General features: G+C 43.1%; 1 protein-coding gene across 1 annotated transcript; it reads left to right on the forward strand.

Annotated features, from left to right (window-relative positions):
• Positions 1–1,660: 1,660 nt before the first annotated feature.
• LOC129837587 (gonadotropin-releasing hormone II receptor-like) lies at positions 1,661–16,242 on the forward strand. The gene is made up of 4 exons (XM_055903872.1): positions 1,661–2,216; positions 8,859–9,396; positions 11,974–12,175; positions 12,347–16,242. Exons 2-4 carry the CDS (start codon positions 8,860–8,862, stop codon positions 12,766–12,768), a joined length of 1,161 nt encoding a protein of 386 aa, XP_055759847.1. The 5' UTR covers positions 1,661–2,216; position 8,859; the 3' UTR covers positions 12,769–16,242.
• Positions 16,243–18,956: the final 2,714 nt, after the last annotated feature.

Consider the following 18,956-nt stretch of genomic DNA (forward strand, 5'->3'; position numbering starts at 1 on the left):
CATTGTTACCCAGAGGAGGGTCATGCTTTTTCAATTTCAGTCAGTGGGAGGTTTTAGTCTTTTTTATTTACTTATTTTGTTTTTTTTTTAGTCCAGGGGAGGGTCATGTAATTTGTAATCGATTAAATGTCATATTGCTCAGTGTTTTAGAATTAGAATGATGCCCCTCGTCCATGATTATCTGCTGGGTGTGCAATATCAAGTGTGCCTAGTGTGGTCTCAATAAAATTATCCATAGCCTATACTATAGGCCAAGGGTGGGCAAACTTTTTGGCTCGAGGGCCACATCGGGATTTTGAAATTCAACGGAGGGCCGCATTTTTGGGGGGACCAATTGTTTGTTAAAATCAATTTGCGGGGGCCTCTTGAGTGGTGCAGTGGTCTAAGGCACTGCATCGCCATGCTTGAGGTGTCACTACAGACCCGGTTTCGATCCCAGGCTGTGTCACAGCTGGCTGTGACTGGGAGACCCACGAGGCAGCGCACAATTGGCCCAGCGTTGTCCGGGTTAGGAGAGGGTTTGGCAGGCCGAGATTTCCTTGTCCCATTGTGCTCTAGCGACTCCTGTGGCGGGCCGGGCGCATGCACGCCAGGTTCCCGCTGCTATGATTGTATAAGGAAATGCATGATGAAGTGCTGCTGCACATAGGCTATCAGCCATCCAGATCGAAAATTGATGTGTGAATCAAATGTTATGCTGCTCTGGCATTACTGTTTATATGTAAACTATTTAGCTTGCTACAGACGCTCCACCAGTGACTGATTTCAAGCCATGCATGTTTGGATACTGGGCGAGCGCAATCTCCATGAGTGCTGAGCAATTAACCGAAATGTCGGTTATTTTTTGTTTTTTAAACAACTAATTGACCAATGTACGTTTAAATGATTTGAATTCCATTTTGTTCGTTTTTTTTCTGTGAGCTCAATGCGCAGTTTATGTAGGGATAAATCGGATCAAGCCTGAACTATGCAATGTAGTAGGTTTAGTTTCCAACAGCCCAATATTCTACATACATTAGCACAGAAAACATGGTAATTAACTACAATGACAATAATCCATTGCGCACCTGCATACTTGTCCGGTCTGTGTGAAGCACTGAGCTATAATAAGAACGGTGTGGAGCAGACACGGGGTGATTGATACTTGGCATTCAACAGTCAATAAAGTATGTCTTATTTACTTTGAAGAACAACTAAAATGTTGATTTTTGTCAGACTGCATAGGCAGCAGGTCTATAGCGATGAGATGATGACTTGGAATTAAATAATAAAGTAATCAAATAAAACAATTTATTCACATTACTTTACTTTAATAAAATGTGGTTAATAAGTGATAAGCAGTAATGGGCATCACTAACATGATATATATACAGAACATGTCGTTTTTTTGTTGTTATAACATTCAACCCACATAATTCATAGTGAATTTAATGTCTAAAAAAAGAAACCGAACCTACCTCAGAAAGCCCTAATCGCTCAGCACTCATCTCCATACAGGGCAGACTGGGAAAAGTCACAACCGGGCTCACATGAGTGGGTGTGTGGGGTGGCGAATTTGACGTCATCACGACGACTAGGTGGAAGTGGGTTCAGAACAACAATGACAAAAACTGTATACAAAAAATATAAAATTATACCACCACACAAAAGAACATTTGGCAAGTAGGAGGGAAAAGGGACAGGTGTTCTGACACAGGTAGACCCATATTTGTGCACGCGCCTGCAAATCAGTATTGCCAAATAATCTGTAGTCTATGCTTTTGATGCACCAGGTTTATTTTCAGCACTTCAGCACCTGCGTGTATGGACAGCTCCCCTCCCCATGTCTATTTTTGAGGAACGCAAGTAGTGGGATAGAGTGGTCTGTTGAACTGTAGCTGCAGAACCTATTTCACCAACCTCCGAGCCCGACAAGGATTGGACATTGGATAATTTGGGAAACTCCCATGGATATTGACATATACAAAAAGAAAACTGAGTGAAAGATGGATCAACCGAAACGCGGAAATTGTTGTAGGCCTACTTTGGAGACGAATACGTAATTTTGGTTTTCAAATATTTTTGATGCTGCGGTAACTGAAGATAATACATATATTTCATTGCATGGCGGCTTAGCTGATCAATTGGAATAGACGACATTGTATCAGAGAGAAAGTGTGCTTTGTGGCATATTGTGAGGAATGCGCGCATTCCAAGTGAGTTGAGCGTTAAACAAGGTAAGAGTGAGCATAGTCCTGTAATATATATCACTGCATGTTGTCATTATGTGGACAGATGACTAGCATACATAAACGTGCTATAGGATTAATTGGACTAACTGTTGTATAGCCTACATTATAGTGGCATAACAATCAATAAATATCCTAATTTGTTAAAGGACTATATTGTACGAAACAATCAATAGAATAAAATATGCAATATCCCTGCATATCTACGCTTCTTGTCCAGTTACTCCATGAAAACAAACACATGTCCAAAATATAAAGGCAAAACGTTACAAATATATAGGTCTTATACTTTCTTTTTTTTACCTTTCATTTTCAAAGGTTAGGTTAAAGGTTTTTCCCTCCACTTAAAGTTTATTGACCCATCCATCCATCAGATTGCTGCAGTTTCTGAATCGACCGCGACGTTTTACCTTGCACACACACTAATATAGCAAAAGCAGTGACGCCAACCGAAATATGTCTTCTGCATTTAACCCAAACCCTCTGAATCAGATAGGTGCGGGGAGCTGCCTTACAACATTCACGGCGCCCGGGAGTAGTTGTTGGGGGTTAACTGCCTTGCTCAAGAGTAGAACGGCTCGGGGTTTCGAAATAGGACTTATATTACCACCGCTTTGCAGTGACGCCAAAAAATTATTCATGAATGTACACTGTAAACACTGCCCTAGTCCCTAGTAGGCTACTGGTGCATGCTGGGATGATCGATTTAGTGCGTGGAACTTGATCCCAATGTCCTTCAGACACCTTTGAGTGCCGGTGCCTGTGATTCTTCAGTGGATGGGAGAACAGACACTAAAAATAACTCAGAATTCTATCACATGATTAACACCCATTCAAGACTTCATTTTGAATATGTTAACATATTGAGAGGAGACAGAGTGAGGATCCGCGTTGAAAGACTTAGTTAATGAGAGTGAGATGGTGAGAGAGAAAGTGTGTGTGTGTGGCATAGGAAAGGCATAATTAATGTTGAATTAATTAAAGTGAGATGGTGAGAGAGACAAAGTGATATGGCATAGGACACACACACTTGGTCCAAGGTCATCTAAACTGAAAGGGGGATATGGTTGGGTATTCTATATCAGGGAAACAACGAGAAAGGTTGTCTTTGTGCTGCTACTTTAAGTGCAGTGTTGTGTCAATGTTCTCAGCATCAGTACTGGGGCCATCGGTGATCTGACAGGGCCGAATAGAAACAAGTCATGGTCAGAAGAGGCTGAAAATGACCAGTATATCAATCTAATGTGCCTTTCCCTGTGTTACAAACCAAGAACGAACACCATATCTGCATATGAGTCATTACACATGACAATGCCCTTTGTAAAAGATTTATAAACTCAATTCATTCCCAGGGTAGGCTGACAAACTAAATGAGCTAATGAGGAATCCGTTGCACCAGTTTACTTTTTCGGCACATTCTGGTGTGACATTTCTCTCTGGCGGATAGCAGAAGTCTCCCTGTCCCAATGTCCCTGCTGTAGAAACACATGATCTTCTTCTTTAGTATTCACAGGGCAATGTGTTTGGAGAGGGTGTTGACAGCTCTGGAGTGGGGGAGGTCAGGCTCTGCAGTCCTCTACATCGACTTTCAAGCCAATAGTCAGCAGGCAGACGGCACATGATGTAGTCTAAACAACACTGGCTTTTCTTGTTTCCAGGTTCAGTGTCATTCCATCTTACTCTAGGTCAACAGTTCATGTGTTTGAGTTTTCGATAATAATGTTTTGACGATTGTTGATTGGTGGTGTTTAAATCTACTGCACTTGCGAAGAGAAGATGTATAGTCACTGTGACATACTGTCTGATCATCTTATCTCATTTGATATTATTCTGTAAGAGGAAATGAATGATGATGAATACAGATCATTTATCTGATCATTCTATCATAATCCTATTTAAAACCTTATTACCTCTGATATGTGTGTGATATACATGAAGTCCTCCTGGATCAGCCTCTCACTTTGAGGCTTTGTCATTACACTTTTATGTGCAAAGACATCTCGCTCCCCCACTATGGTGTATGGTGTACTGTACGTCACTGTGCCACTATGAATCACAGTCCACAAACAGTGCACACAATGATGCTATAGGGCACTGATTGCAGTCCTCTGGGGCTAGGACACAACACAGGCCAGGTTATTGTGCTCTGTGTATGGGCTGATTGCATTGGCCATAAAGTGGTATAAAAACAGATCCGTCATGGTCAGAGTCAACGTGGTTATTTACTGGTAGGTAGGCCTCTATTACAACCCAATTGGGGTCACAGAATCGGATCAGGTTGGATCACTGTTTTCCAAAGTAATGATTGCAATGCTTCTCACCAACACTACAGCCTATTTGAAACACTAGGTCAGGTATTGCTTATTAAGCATAGGATTTAATGTCTGTTTTTTCAATACAGAGCATTTATCCCAAGTCCAATTCCACACAGAGCCTTCCATTCAAGCATACATCCTATGTACATTTCCTCCCAAACATCTGTTATGAAAAGTACAGTAGCATCAATATGGCCATTTTCCTGGTGTTCGAGACTTCAGATGAGTATGTTACACTGGGCAAGAGTTTAGCTGACATGCCAAACCTGTGTCTAGCTAACAGAATAGAGGGATATTTGGGAGGCCAACTAGAGCCATAAAAACAGCAGTAATGAGTAGGGAAGATGCAGCGCTGGTGCAATTACTGTGTGAGTTGTACCGCAGAGGTTTGTTATTAGCAGGGGAGGCTGCCTCATGTCTCATTAGTGACAAAACAGTGTGTTGAATACCCATACATCTCCACTGGCATTCTGTGTATAGTTGAGCAATAACAGGCAGCGTCATATTCTGATTACCAAGAGATTACAATATGTCACCGTGCGATTCTGTCATTCGGATAATTGTTTATCATCTTGATGCCATTACGCACCGTGCACAAACTGGCTGAATCAACGTTGTTTCAACTTAATTTGTCAACGTATTGTGATGTGGAATCTGCGTGTAAAATACATTGGATTTTTAAAAAGTCATCAATTGTGGTTTTGAGGGTGAAATTTCAGCCTCAGGATTATGTCATTATGGTAACCAAATTTAAACATAGACAAACCATGTGCAAAAGGTGTTGAATTTGTACCTTTAAAACAACGTCAGATCTTCAACGTTAAAAAACCCACTGTCAGAAAACAACAATAGGCTGGGCAGTACCTCCTACTGGAGAATCTACCCTTTGGTCTCCCATCCAGGGTTTTAAGCTTTTAACCAATCCCAGCCCTGTTTAGCTATTATATTTGTCACTGACTATTACTAATGTGCAGTCATGAGAAATATTGTTGGGAAGTCTCCACTTAAAACTAAATAGATTCAGTGTTGCTATCAAAGTCATTCCACAGGGTAGGTTTAACAGAGCAAATGAAATGTGACCATACTTTATCACTCATATAACATCAGTGATGCTATTGAGGCCAGTATAGCATTTGGGAAGTCATCAACCGCTATTGTTTCAATTAAACCCAGAATTCAACAAAAAATAGACAATACCAACTTAATTTAAGGTGCATTTAAAGTATGAAGACATGAATCCAACATATCAATTATTAATTTGTAGACAAACTGGAATTAGAGCCAAACTAAATCAGTGGCACAGATGGAACTATCCAAGCAGAATATAAATCTTCTTCAAATGTTGATATTTGGTTGCATTTACAACCAAAGACAATTCAATATCACTTTTGAAATACAATAAATAGCCTATTAACTTGTCCACAAGTTAACAAATTAGATGTTGGATTCACGTCTCCAATTCAACCAAAAATATAAGTTAAAGAAATGGATTAAGACAGTGGCTTAGCTCTAACTATCCAAGCAGTATATACATCTCCTTTAAATGTTGATATTTGGTTGAGTTGTCAACCAAACAGAATTAAATATTACTTTTGTAATACAGTAAATAGTCTAAAGTTAAGGCTATCTTCCAAACTAATGTAACATTCAACCTTAAAATTAGTAATACATCCATTGGCACATTTTTAGGTTACTGTAGCTATACAATTCTTCTTATGTAATCATATAAAACATGCATGTTCAAGATAGTATGCATAGGACGTTGCAGGTCAATGGAGATCTTCACAATTGCTGTAACAATCTGCACAGAATTTCGAACGGCATTAATGTAATCTCAACTGCAATACAGGTCATTTGGTTCTGCTATTAGATTAATTAAACACAGTGATAACACATTTTTAGATTACTGTAGCTATACATTTCTTCTTGCGTAATATTTCTTCTTACATTTCTTCTTACAGTCCCTGGTTCGATTCCAGGCTGTATCACATCCAGCTGTGATTGGGAGTTCCATAGAGCGGTGCAAAATTGGCCCAGCATCGTCCGGGTTTGGCCGGGGTAGGCCGTCATTGTAAATAAGAATTTGTTCTTAACTGACTTGCCTAGTTAAATAAAGGCTAAAAAATGTGTTTTTTTATTTTTTATTAAAAAAACAAAATATCTGACATTGTATTCCCATTCTAACTTTACTGTGCTTTTAGATGTGCAGTGATACACATTTGGGTGAAAATTAAACCAAATGAAAATTAAACCAAAAATCAGACATTGTTTTTCCATTGGAATTTGGTTGTGCTTTTAGATGGTTGAAAGCATAGTGATAACACATTGGCAATTCAACTAACTTTTGGCTGTCTTTTTGAGTGGGTGAATATATATTGTAATCTCACTGATCAACTTCTCAACCAAATATTACCCAATTATCCACGTTGAAATGATGTGGTATGCCCAGTGGGTACGCTTCTCTCTGATGAGTTGGTTGGTGGACTAAGTGATGAAATGAAAAACAACCATATTAATGTAGTGTATGCTGTTTATCAGTCGCATGAGGTCTTATTTTACATTAATAATCACTTATCCTATCCAGAGCAATGTAGAATAACTGACGGTGCATAAAAACTTTGATGTGTATATGATTATAATGTATGTAATCACGATAAGGAAATACAGTGGGGTAAAAAAGTATTTAGTCAGCCACCAATTGTGCCACTTCTCCGACTTAAAAAGATGAGAGAGGCCTGTAATTTTCATCATAGCTACACTTCAACTATGACAGACAAAATTTGGGAAAAAATCCAGAAAATCACATTGTAGGATTTTTTATGAATTTATTTGCAAATTATGGTGGAAAATAAGTATTTGGTCAATAACAAAAGTTTATCTCAATACTTTGTTATATACCATTTGTTGGCAATGACAGAGGTCAAATGTTTTCTGTAAGTCTTCACAAGGTTTTCACACACTGTTGCTGGTATTTTGGCCCATTCCTCCATTCAGATCTCCTCTAGAGCAGTGATGTTTTGGGGCTGTTGCTGGGCAACACGGACTTTCAACTCCCTCCAAAGATTTTCTATGGGGTTGAGATCTGGAGACTGGCTAGGCCACTCCAGGACCTTGAAATGCTTCTTATGAAGCCACTCCTTTGTTGCCCGGGCGGTGTGTTTGGGATCATTGTCATGCTGAAAGACCCAGCCACGTTTTATCTTCAATGCCCTTGCTGATGGAAGGAGGTTTTCACTCAAAATCTCACGATACATGGCCCCATTCATTCTTTCCTTTACACGGATCAGTCGTCCTGGTCCCTTTGCAGAAAAACAGCCCCAAAGCATGATGTTTCCACCCCCATGCTTCACAGTAGGTATGGTGTTCTTTGGATGCAACTCAGCATTCTTTGTCCTCCAAACACGACGAGTTGAGTTTTTATCAAAAAGTTATATTTTGGTTTCATATGACATTCTCCCAATCTTCTTCTGGATCATCCAAATGCTCTCTAGCAAACTTCAGACGGGCCTGGACATGTACTGGCTTAAGCAGGGTGACACGTCTGGCACTGCAGGATTTGAGTCCCTGGCGGCGTAGTGTGTTACTGATGGTAGGCTCTGTTACTTTGGTCCCAGCTCTCTGCAGGTCATTCACTAGGTCCCCCCGTGTGGTTCTGGGATTTTTGCTCACCGTTCTTGTGATAATTTTGACCCCAAGGGGTGAGATCTTGCGTGGAGCCCCAGATCGAGGGAGATTATCAGTGGTCTTGTATGTCTTCCATTTCCTAATAATTGCTCCCACAGTTGATTTCTTCAAACCAAGCTGCTTACCTATTGCAGATTCAGTCTTCCCAGCCTGGTGCAGGTCTACAATTTTGTTTCTGGTGTCCTTTGACAGCTCTTTGTTCTTGGCCATAGTGGAGTTTGGAGTGTGACTGTTGGAGGTTGTGGACAGGTGTCTTTTATACTGATAACAAGTTCAAACAGGTGCCATTAATACAGGTAACGAGTGGAGGACAGAGGAGCCTCTTAAAGAAGAAGTTACAGGTCTGTGAGAGCCGGAAATCTTGCTTGTTTGTAGGTGACCAAATACTTATTTTCCACCATAATTTGCAAATAAATTCATAAAAAATCCTACAATGTGATTTTCTGGATTTTTTTTCTAATTTTGTCTGTCATAGTTGAAGTGTACCTATGATGAAAATTACAGGCCTCTCTCATATTTTTAAGTGGGAGAACTTGCACAATTGGTGGCTGACTAAATACTTTTTTGCCCCACTGTACATGTTTTACTTTATCTACAGTCATTCATATAAACCTTGTCTTTTCCAACCCAGGATGTCTGGCAATTTGTCCGTCCTGAGGCCTCCATTAGTGGGTGCCACCGGGTCAATGCAACCCGCCCTCTCAAACATGTCCCAGTTTCCCCCTCTGGTTGACTGGGAGACACCCACCTTCACCCGCGCTGCCCAATTCCGTGTCGGCGCCACCTTAATCCTCTTCCTATTTGCTGCCTGCAGCAACCTAGCATTATTGGTCAGTGTGTGCCGGGGGCGTGGCCGGCGCCTGGCTTCTCACCTGCGACCACTCATCATGAGCCTGGCCGCCGCCGACCTGATGATGACCTTTGTGGTGATGCCACTGGACACCATTTGGAACATCACGGTGCAGTGGTATGGCGGAGACGCCATGTGTAAGATGCTATGTTTCCTCAAGCTGTTTGCCATGCACTCGTCAGCCTTCATCCTGGTGGTGGTCAGTCTGGACAGGCACCACGCCATCCTGCACCCGCTGGAATCACTCAACTCCCACCACCGGAACAAGAGGATGCTGGGTCTGGCCTGGGGCCTCAGCGTGCTTCTGGCCCTACCACAGGTGAGTTAAAACCCCGGTAGGCTTATTTACTATAAATAGTGTGGCACTCCTAGAAATTTAAGGTAAATTCCTTAAAGTGTAAGTGATTTTGTTCATTCCTGGTATGTTTTTGAGATGACGTGTTCATGCCAAGTGCAACTCTAGCTGTGGGTTAGTCAAGGCACTTAGAAATTTATATTTACATTTTAGCAATTTAGCAGATGCTTTTATCCAAAGCTACTTAGAGTAAGTGCATTAATCTTAAGATAGCTAGGTGAGGGCCTCCTGAGTGGTGCAGCGGTCTAAGGCACTGCATCGCCGTGTTGCGGAGTCACTGCAGCCTGGGGTTTGATCACCGGCCGTGACCGGGAGTCCCATAGGGCGGAGCACAATTGATCCAGGGGGGCTTTACTTTGCTCATCGCGCTCTAGTGACTCCTTGTGGACGGGCCGGGCGCCTGCAGGCTGACCTCGTCGTCAGTTGAACGATGTTTCCACCAACATATTGGTGCAGTTGGCTTCCAGGTTAGGCGGGCAGGTGTTAAGAAGAGTCTTTTGGTCGGGTCATGTTACGGAGGACGCATGACTCGACTTTCGCCTCTCCCGAGCCTGGCAGCGATGAGACAAGATCGGAATCACAACATTTGTAAGAAAAAGAGGGTAAAAATTACATTAATAAATAAAAAAAGATAGCTAGGTGAGAACCACATATCACAGTTGTCGTAAGTACATTTTGCCTCAATACAGAAGTTTGTTTTTTGGGTGGGGGGCGAGGGGGGGAGACTAAGATGTCTTATTTAAGATATTCTTTGAAGAGGAAGGGTTTCAGTTGTTTTTGGAAGATGGGCAGAGACTTTGCTGTCCTAGCTCGTTCCACAATTGGGGTGCCAGGACAGAGAGGAGCTTTGACTGGCTGAGCGGGAGTGTACACATTATCAATCAGTTTGCACAGATGTTTCAAGTGCTAGTTAACACTCTCGACCCAGTGGCTGATGGGAGATGACAGGTGAAAGGATGGCTGAGGTCACCAATTGTGACAGATACTGAATTAATCTGGTCAAGCGTACATCTAATACACACACACCTACACACACAGTGACGAACGAGGAGGCATTACCTACGATTCTGTTCCTGCATGGTGTGCTGTACTCAACTGTCATCTCAACTGTCATCTGTGCACACATACTGATGGATCTAGATGGGGATTTAATGAAGATAGGCTGGGGATCTCCCTGGCTCTTTGGCAATGTGTTCCTTGAATAAAAAGCCCAATCCTGTCTGCTGTGTCATTGAAAAATGCTTTCCTGAAAACCCCTTGACAAAAACAGTGCATTAAGGATTATGTGAAAGCGATAGTTAATGGTGCACTGGTCTGTGAGGACAGCCAGTGTAGAGGGAAATGTGGATGGATGCTTTCATTGATTTGCTTTGACAGTGAAGTCAAATATTTCCTCTGAACTTGACGGAGTGGTTTATGCCTTGTAATATATTATAAACAAATATAAAAAAAGATGCCCCACAGTGTGATCTTGAATTTGTTTTGGGCTACAACCTATTCAAATTCACACTGCAGGGCATATTTTTTTCCCCTGTAGAAAATACGGCATGCGTCCCTCATGAGAATAGATTTATTAATCTGAGTAGACAAATAACCCTAATTTGCTGTCAGAGTGGCGCCGGAGCTGCTGGGAGTTTTATCAGTGCACCTGCTGGTAGCCGAGTGATTCACCACAGAGCATGAGCATCTTGAACGTCTCGCCTCAGGCTCTTCCCCTGTAATTTAATTTTCAGGGCTGCAGAGTGCAGAGGGGCATAACAGGATTTCCATATCAGTGCCACACCGTCAGAGATCCCACGTAATCACCACCCATATGCAGCAGAGGGGCAAGGACAAGGGGGTAGATAGACAGATAGGGATATGCCTTCTGGAGTCTTCCTGGAAATGAGGAGGCATTTCAGCGAGAAATCTTTAAATTCCTGGCATGCTGATATTAGTTAGTTAATTGTGCGCCCCAGAGTGTGAAATGTGATTATATTCCTGAGAATTAGGAAAGTGCAACATCAGCAGCGGGAGGAGGGAGATGTTGTAAAAGCAAGTATTTAAACACTGAAAACAATCTAATGTTAGGGGATTAGAAAACAAGTAAAATTGCATTGTTGCAAAAAGCGAACAACTCTGCCCCCCGATTAGATACAATTAGTATAAAATCATAAATCAATTCAGTATTTATATATGTCTGTCATAGTGATTTATACCCCCAAATAATTTTGAAAGCCATTGCAGAGTATGGATCCACCTGTGATGCTACTGACCACTGCATTCCTTAATCAGAAAATACTGCAGACATGACTCAGCCACTGCATTTTCTCATTAAACCACCCATTTCTGGCTAGTGCTCTGGCACAAAATAGCAGCCAAGATCTCAACTGAGTTTTATACTTTGAAGGTAGATTAAATTATCCCCAACACAACCTAAAGTAGTATTGTAGTAGTCCAGTGTATACCTGTGTGAAAGGTGCTGCTGTATTTACAGTAGGTGGATTGTCATACATCTTAGATGTTGTGGTTGTTGTTACTCAGTGACTTCCTGTTCCCCAGCTGTTCATCTTCCGGGCCATCAAGGCCGAGGGCGTAGACTTCACCCAGTGTGTGACCCATGGCAGCTTCAAAGAGCGATGGCAGGAGACAGTCTACAACATGTTCTACTTCGTCACTCTCTACGTGTTCCCCCTGCTGGTCATGAGCTTCTGCTACACACGCATCCTCATTGAGATCAATCAGCAACTCCACAGGAACAAAGGTACAAGCTAGCTATTCCAATCTGGCAACCACAATACTTGCATGGCCAAAATGGCAACCTCAGTAGGCCTATATGCTGTTCCAACATTAATTATACATTGACAATGTTTAGGAGAGATATGATAGCTACATTGGCTTTATGAAGCTACTAACCAGTGCCATACTTTTCCAGCTGGTGAGTCCTGCCTGAGACGCAGTGGCACAGACATGATCCCCAAAGCGCGAATGAAGACTCTAAAGATGACCATCATCATTGTGATGTCCTTTGTGGTCTGCTGGACGCCCTACTACCTCCTGGGTATCTGGTACTGGTTCCAGCCGGAGATGCTGCAGGTCACGCCTGAATACATCCACCACGCCCTGTTTGTCTTCGGCAACCTGAACACATGTTTTGACCCGGTCATCTATGGCTTCTACATGCCCTCGTTCCGGGCCGACCTGGCCATGTGCTGGTGCTATAGAAGAAGGGACATTAATATGTCGCCCAGGTCTCTGGACCGCCTGTCCGCCCACCAGGGCCCCCACAGTGGAGTGCAGGACTCTGACGGCCCCGGTGTGGAACAGACCAAAGAGACTGGAGGTGACGGTAGATGACTGGCACTGACAGTAAGTACATCTGTAAGGTTGGAGGGCTGAGGGAGAGCAGACCTGGAAATGAGCGCTACTAAGGAGCATGTAGACCGACCTACTTATTCTGTGAGGTGAAGACAGTGACAGGCTAAACAGCACAACCAAAATGTCTCCCCTCTGATTGTACGCCCATCTTTGACATTTTGAGGACATTGTTGAAGCATGGGAGGAGGCACTTGAGTTAGGGGTCAAGCCCAAACTGAGATGAAAGGGATAGATGGATAAAGAGACAAAACTATCTTGGAAGCCAAGGTAAGCCAAAGACATGTTTTCTGGGCCTAATCTTCAGCGTTAAGCACCATGGCTAAGGCAGTTCAGAGGTAGACTTGGGAGCCACCCTGATCTTGTGAGCTTACATGAATGGTTTGTTGTATCCAAGAGGTCCAGAGGGAGGCAGAACAGAACCAACTGGGCTGCAACAACTTTCTGACAACGTTGCATATCCAGTTATACAGCAACAGTTAAGCACATGCCATTCTATTTCAATTAGTATAAAATGGAAAGGCAAACTCATTTTAAGCACCGTTCCACAACCCTCTAGGAACGATTCAAACCCTTGTCTGTCCCCTGATATATACACCATGCTGCTTACAGTATGTCACACTGCCTGCTGTCTGCCTACAGGTTGCTTTTCCATGCAACACTGTGTCCTTACAATGCCAGGCTGCATGAGATGATCTCCATAGCCACACATCACTTTACAGAACTGTCAAATTACAAAACAAATTACAAATGCAGTAGGTGGTACAATAAAATGGTTGGCCGTTTCCCTCAGAAGACAAACAGTCCAGAGAACTGTCACATTCAGTGCATGTCATGGAGAACAACATAATCTGTACTGTACTTATTATTCATGCATTCACTTCAGCCATTCAGGCTTGAAAACCAAAGCACAACTACAGTATACTATAATACACTGAGTGTACAAAAAATTAGGAACACCTTCCTAATATTGAGTTGCCCACCCTTTTGTTCTCAGAACAGCCTCAATTCGTTGGGGCATAAACTCTACAAGGTTTTAAAAGTGTTCCACAGGGATGCTGGCCAATGTTGACTCCAATGCTTCCCACAGTTGTGTTAAGTTGGCTGATAGTGGATCTCTACTCCGAAGAGAAAAAATCCACTCGCAGATGGATACCCTGCTGTCATGAAGGGATGCACCGGATTGGCAATGATGTTCAGATATCCTGTGGCATTCAAAAGTCACTCCAGTTTTATCAAGGGACCCAATGTGTGCCATGAAAACATGACTAACTGTAGCCTGTCTGTTGCTGCTCTACACAATTTGTGTCAGCCTCCTCTGTCCTCTTTCATCAATGACCCTGTTTCAACCACTGGCCTGCCGATGGCTGGATGTCCTTTGGGTGGTGGACCATTCTTGATACACAGAGAGAAACTGTTGAGCGTGAAAAACCCAGCAGTGTTGCAGTTCTTGACACACTCAAACTGGTGCTCCCGGCACCTACTACCGTACCAGGTTCAAAGGTACTTAAATATTTTCCCTTGCCCATTCACTGTCTGAATGGCACACATACACAATCCATGTCTCAGTTGTCTTAAGGCTTAAAAAAATCATTATTTAACCTATCTCTTCCCCTTCATTGACACTGATTGAAGTAGATTTAACAGGTGACATCAATAAGGGATCCTAGCTTTCACCTTGATTCACCTGGTCAGTTTATGTCATGGAAAGAGCAGTGTTTTGTACACTCACTGGATATGGCAGCAGATTGCAGACAGGTGGAATCCATAATGCATCAAGCCCATTAATCTTACCATTGTGCTAAAGGGCCAAGAAGATACTTGTTAGTAGGGTCACAAGTAGTGGGCTAAGCCATAGTCATTACGCTATACAAATCAATTCTCCTGATCATTCTCCTGTAGCTACAGTATGCTCTGAGGCTTGAGGCAGCCAGATTGATAGTCATGTAAGAAGAATATCATGGGATGTCTGTCCTGGGGGTATACACTATACACATACTGTATGCTCACCTTCTTATGGAATGTTCCGAATATCATATACACAGAGGTATGGGGGGGTTGTTCCATCCCACCCAAAATCGGTATGTTCATGAGACCTCTCCCCCAACGTGAGCAAGACAAAAGAGCTGATCGTGGACTACAGGAAAAGGAGGGGCGAACACACCCCCATTCACATTGACGGGGCTGTAGTGGAACGGGTCGAGAGTTTCAAGTTCCTTGGTGTCCACATCACCAACAAACTATCATGGTCCAAACACACCAAGACAGTTGTGAAGAGGGCACAACTAAATGTTTTCCCCCTCAGGAGACTGAAAAGATTTGGCATGGGTCCCAAGATCCTCAAAAAGTTCTACAGCTGCACCATCGAGAGCATCCTGACCAGTTGCATCACCGCCTGGTATGGAAACTGCTCGGCATCCGACCGTAAGGCGCTACAGAGGGTAATGCGAACGGGCCAGTACATCACTGGGGCAAAGTTTCCTGCCATCCAGGACCTATATACTAGGCGCTGTCAGAGGAAGGCCCTTAAAATTGTCAAAGACTCCAGTCACCCAAGTCATAGACTGTTCTCTCTGCTACCGCACGGCAAGCGGTACCAGAGTGCCAAGTCTAGGTCCAAATGGCTCCTTAACAGCTTCTACCCCCAAGCTATAAGACTGCTGAACAATTAATCAAATGGCCACCTGGACTATTAACATTGACCCCCCCCTTTGTTTTTACACTGCTGCTACTCGCTGTTTACTATTTATGCATTGTCACTTTACCCCTATCTACATGTACAAATTACCTCGACTAACCTGTACCCCCGCACATTGACTCGGTACCGGTACCCCCTGTCTATAGCCCCGTTATTGTTATTTTGTGTTACTTTTTATTCGATTTTTTACTTTAGTTTATTTAGTATATATTTTCTTAACTCTGTTTCTTGAACTGCATTGTTGGTTAAGGGCTTGTAAGTAAGCATTTCACGGTAAGGTCTACACCTGCATTCGGCGCATGTAACACAGGAAATTAGATTTGATGTGATGCCTTGAACCTTGTGGGGGAAAACAGACATTTGCCAAATTATACAAAAAAAGACAATTATGCATAATTGTTTTTACCCACTTCAAGTAACAGACGTTGTTTATGGAGCAGGGTAGCAAGATAAAGCAAGATAGCAAGGTATGGAAATGAATTTAGAATCAATACACAATGTACGTCTGTAAAGCATTGGAATGATTGTAATGTTCAGTGTACAGTATTTGCTGTTTACTGTTGTTCGGAATTCACAGGGTTATAAAGTAACAGGGTTGACAGTAACAGGGTTGACAATAACAGGGTTGATGAGTTCATCTTAAAATCAGCCACAAATCCCCTTGTGACAGGGGGAATGGAAGCTTGTTCTGTGTGTTCAACAGGGAGTGGCAACTGAATGCAAGCAAACAATTAAATAAAAACATTTGTTTAAACATTTCTAGCCTTTCTGTCCATGGGTAACAGAGTTGACGTGTTATGCTCGACCCACTCAGTTTCCCACCACAGAACACCAGAAAATGCCCACCAGCTCACCTTCCTTTACGCCGATTTGACTATTAATGTACAATGTTTATTAATTTTTATATTGAAAAAGGAATCGTTTCACTATATTAAAACGAGAATTCAGTTCACGTAACAGGATTGACCTTTAAATGAGGGACATACATACTTTAATTGAATCAATAATCACATGAAATAAATCAATCAAATGTCTTTATAAAGCCCCTTTTACATCAGCCGATGTCACAAAGTGCTGTGCAGAAACCCAGCCTAAAACCCCAAACAGCAAGCAATGCAGATGTAGAAGCACGGTGGCTAGGAAAAACTCCCTAGAAATTCCAGAATCTAGGAAGAAACCTAGAGAGGAACCAGGGGTGGCCAGTCTTCTTCTGGCTGTGCTGGGTGGAGATTATAACAGAACATGGCCAAGATGTTCAAACGTTCATTTTTTTAAATTTTTTATTTCACCTTTATTTAACCAGGTAGGCTAGTTGAGAACAAGTTCTCATTTGCAACTGCGACCTGGCCAAGATAAAGCATAGCAGTGTGAACAGACAACACAGAGTTACACATGGAGTAAACAATAAACAAGTCAATAACATGGTAGAAAAAAAAGAGGATCTATATACAATGTGTGCAAAAGGCATGAGGTAGGCAATAAATCGAATAATTACAATTTAGCAGATTAACACTGGAGTGATAAATCATCAGATGATCATGTGCAAGAAGAGATACTGGTGTGCAAAAGAGCAGAAAAGTAAATAAATAAAAGCAGTATGGGGGGTGAGGTAGGTAAATTGGGTGGGTAGTTTACAGATGGTCTATGTACAGCTGCAGCGATCGGTTAGCTGCTCGGATAGCAGATTTTTAAAGTTGTTGAGGGAGATAAAAGTCTCCAACTTCAGAGATTTTTGCAATTCGTTCCAGTCGCAGGCAGCAGAGAACTGGAAGGAAAGGCGTCCAAATGAGGTTTTGGCTTTAGGGATGATCAGTGAGATACACCTGCTGGAGCGCGTGCTACGGGTGGGTGTAGCCATCGTGACCAGTGAACTGAGATAAGGCGGCACTTTACCTAGCATAGCCTTGTAGATGACCTGGAGCCAGTGGGTCTGACGACGAACATGTAGCGAGGGCCAGCCGACTAGGGCATACAGGTCACAGTGGTGGGTCGTATAAGGTGCTTTAGTAACAAAACGGATGGCACTGTGATAAACTGCATCCAGTTTGCTGAGTAGAGTATTGGAAGCTATTTTGTAGATGACATCGCCGAAGTCGAGGATCGGTAGGATAGTCAGTTTTACTAGGGTAAGTTTGGCGGCGTGAGTGAAGGAGGCTTTGTTGCGGAATAGAAAGCCGACTCTAGATTTGATTTTGGATTGGAGATGTTTGATATGAGTCTGGAAGGAGAGTTTGCAGTCTAGCCAGACACCTAGGTACTTATAGATGTCCACATATTCTAGGTCGGAACCGTCCAGGGTGGTGATGCTAGTCGGGCGTGCGGGTGCAGGCAGCGAACAGTTGAAAAGCATGCATTTGGTTTTACTAGCGTTTAAGAGCAGTTGGAGGCCACGGAAGGAGTGTTGTATGGCATTGAAGCTCGTTTGGAGGTTAGATAGCACAGTGTCCAAGGAAGGGCCGGAAGTATACAGAATGGTGTCGTCTGCGTAGAGGTGGATCAGGGAGTCGCCCGCAGCAAGAGCAACATCATTGATGTATACAGAGAAAAGAGTCGGCCCGAGAATTGAACCCTGTGGTACCCCCATAGAGACTGCCAGAGGACCGGACAACATGCCCTCCGATTTGACACACTGAACTCTGTCTGCAAAGTAGTTGGTGAACCAGGCAAGGCAGTCATTAGAAAAACCGAGGCTACTGAGTCTGCCGATAAGAATATGGTGATTGACAGAGTCGAAAGCCTTGGCCAGGTCGATGAAGACGGCTGCACAGTAATGTCTTTTATCGATGGCGGTTATGACATCGTTTAGTACCTTGAGCGTGGCTGAGGTGCACCCGTGACCGGCTCGGAAACCGGATTGCACAGCGGAGAAGGTACGGTGGGATTCGAGATGGTCAGTGATCTGTTTGTTGACTTGGCTTTCGAAGACCTTAGATAGGCAGGGCAGGATGGATATAGGTCTGTAACAGTTTGGGTCCAGGGTGTCTCCCCCTTTGAAGAGGGGGATGACCGCGGCAGCTTTCCAATCCTTGGGGATCTCAGATGATACGAAGGAGAGGTTGAACAGGCTGGTAATAGGGGGTGCGACAATGGCGGTGGACAGTTTCAGAAATAGGGGGTCCAGATTGTCAAGCCCAGCTGATTTGTATGGGTCCAGGTTTTCCAGCTCTTTCAGAACATCTGCTATCTGGATATGGGTAAAGGAGAAGCTGGGGAGGCTTGGGCGAGTAGCAGCGGGGGGGGCGGGGCTGTTGGCCAAGATTGGAGTCGCCAGGAGGAAGGCATGGCCAGCCATTGAGAAATGTTTGTTGAAGTTTTCGATTATCACGGACTTATCAGTGGTGACCGTGTTACCTAGCCTCAGTGCAGTGGGCAGCTGGGAGGAGGTGCTCTTGTTTTCCATGGACTTTACAGTATCCCAGAACTTTTTGGAGTTAGAGCTACAGGATGCAAATTTCTGCTTGAAAAAGCTGGC

This window comes from Salvelinus fontinalis, chromosome 38, assembly GCF_029448725.1.
Source record: "Salvelinus fontinalis isolate EN_2023a chromosome 38, ASM2944872v1, whole genome shotgun sequence".
In the NCBI taxonomy this organism is placed as follows: domain Eukaryota; kingdom Metazoa; phylum Chordata; class Actinopteri; order Salmoniformes; family Salmonidae; genus Salvelinus; species Salvelinus fontinalis.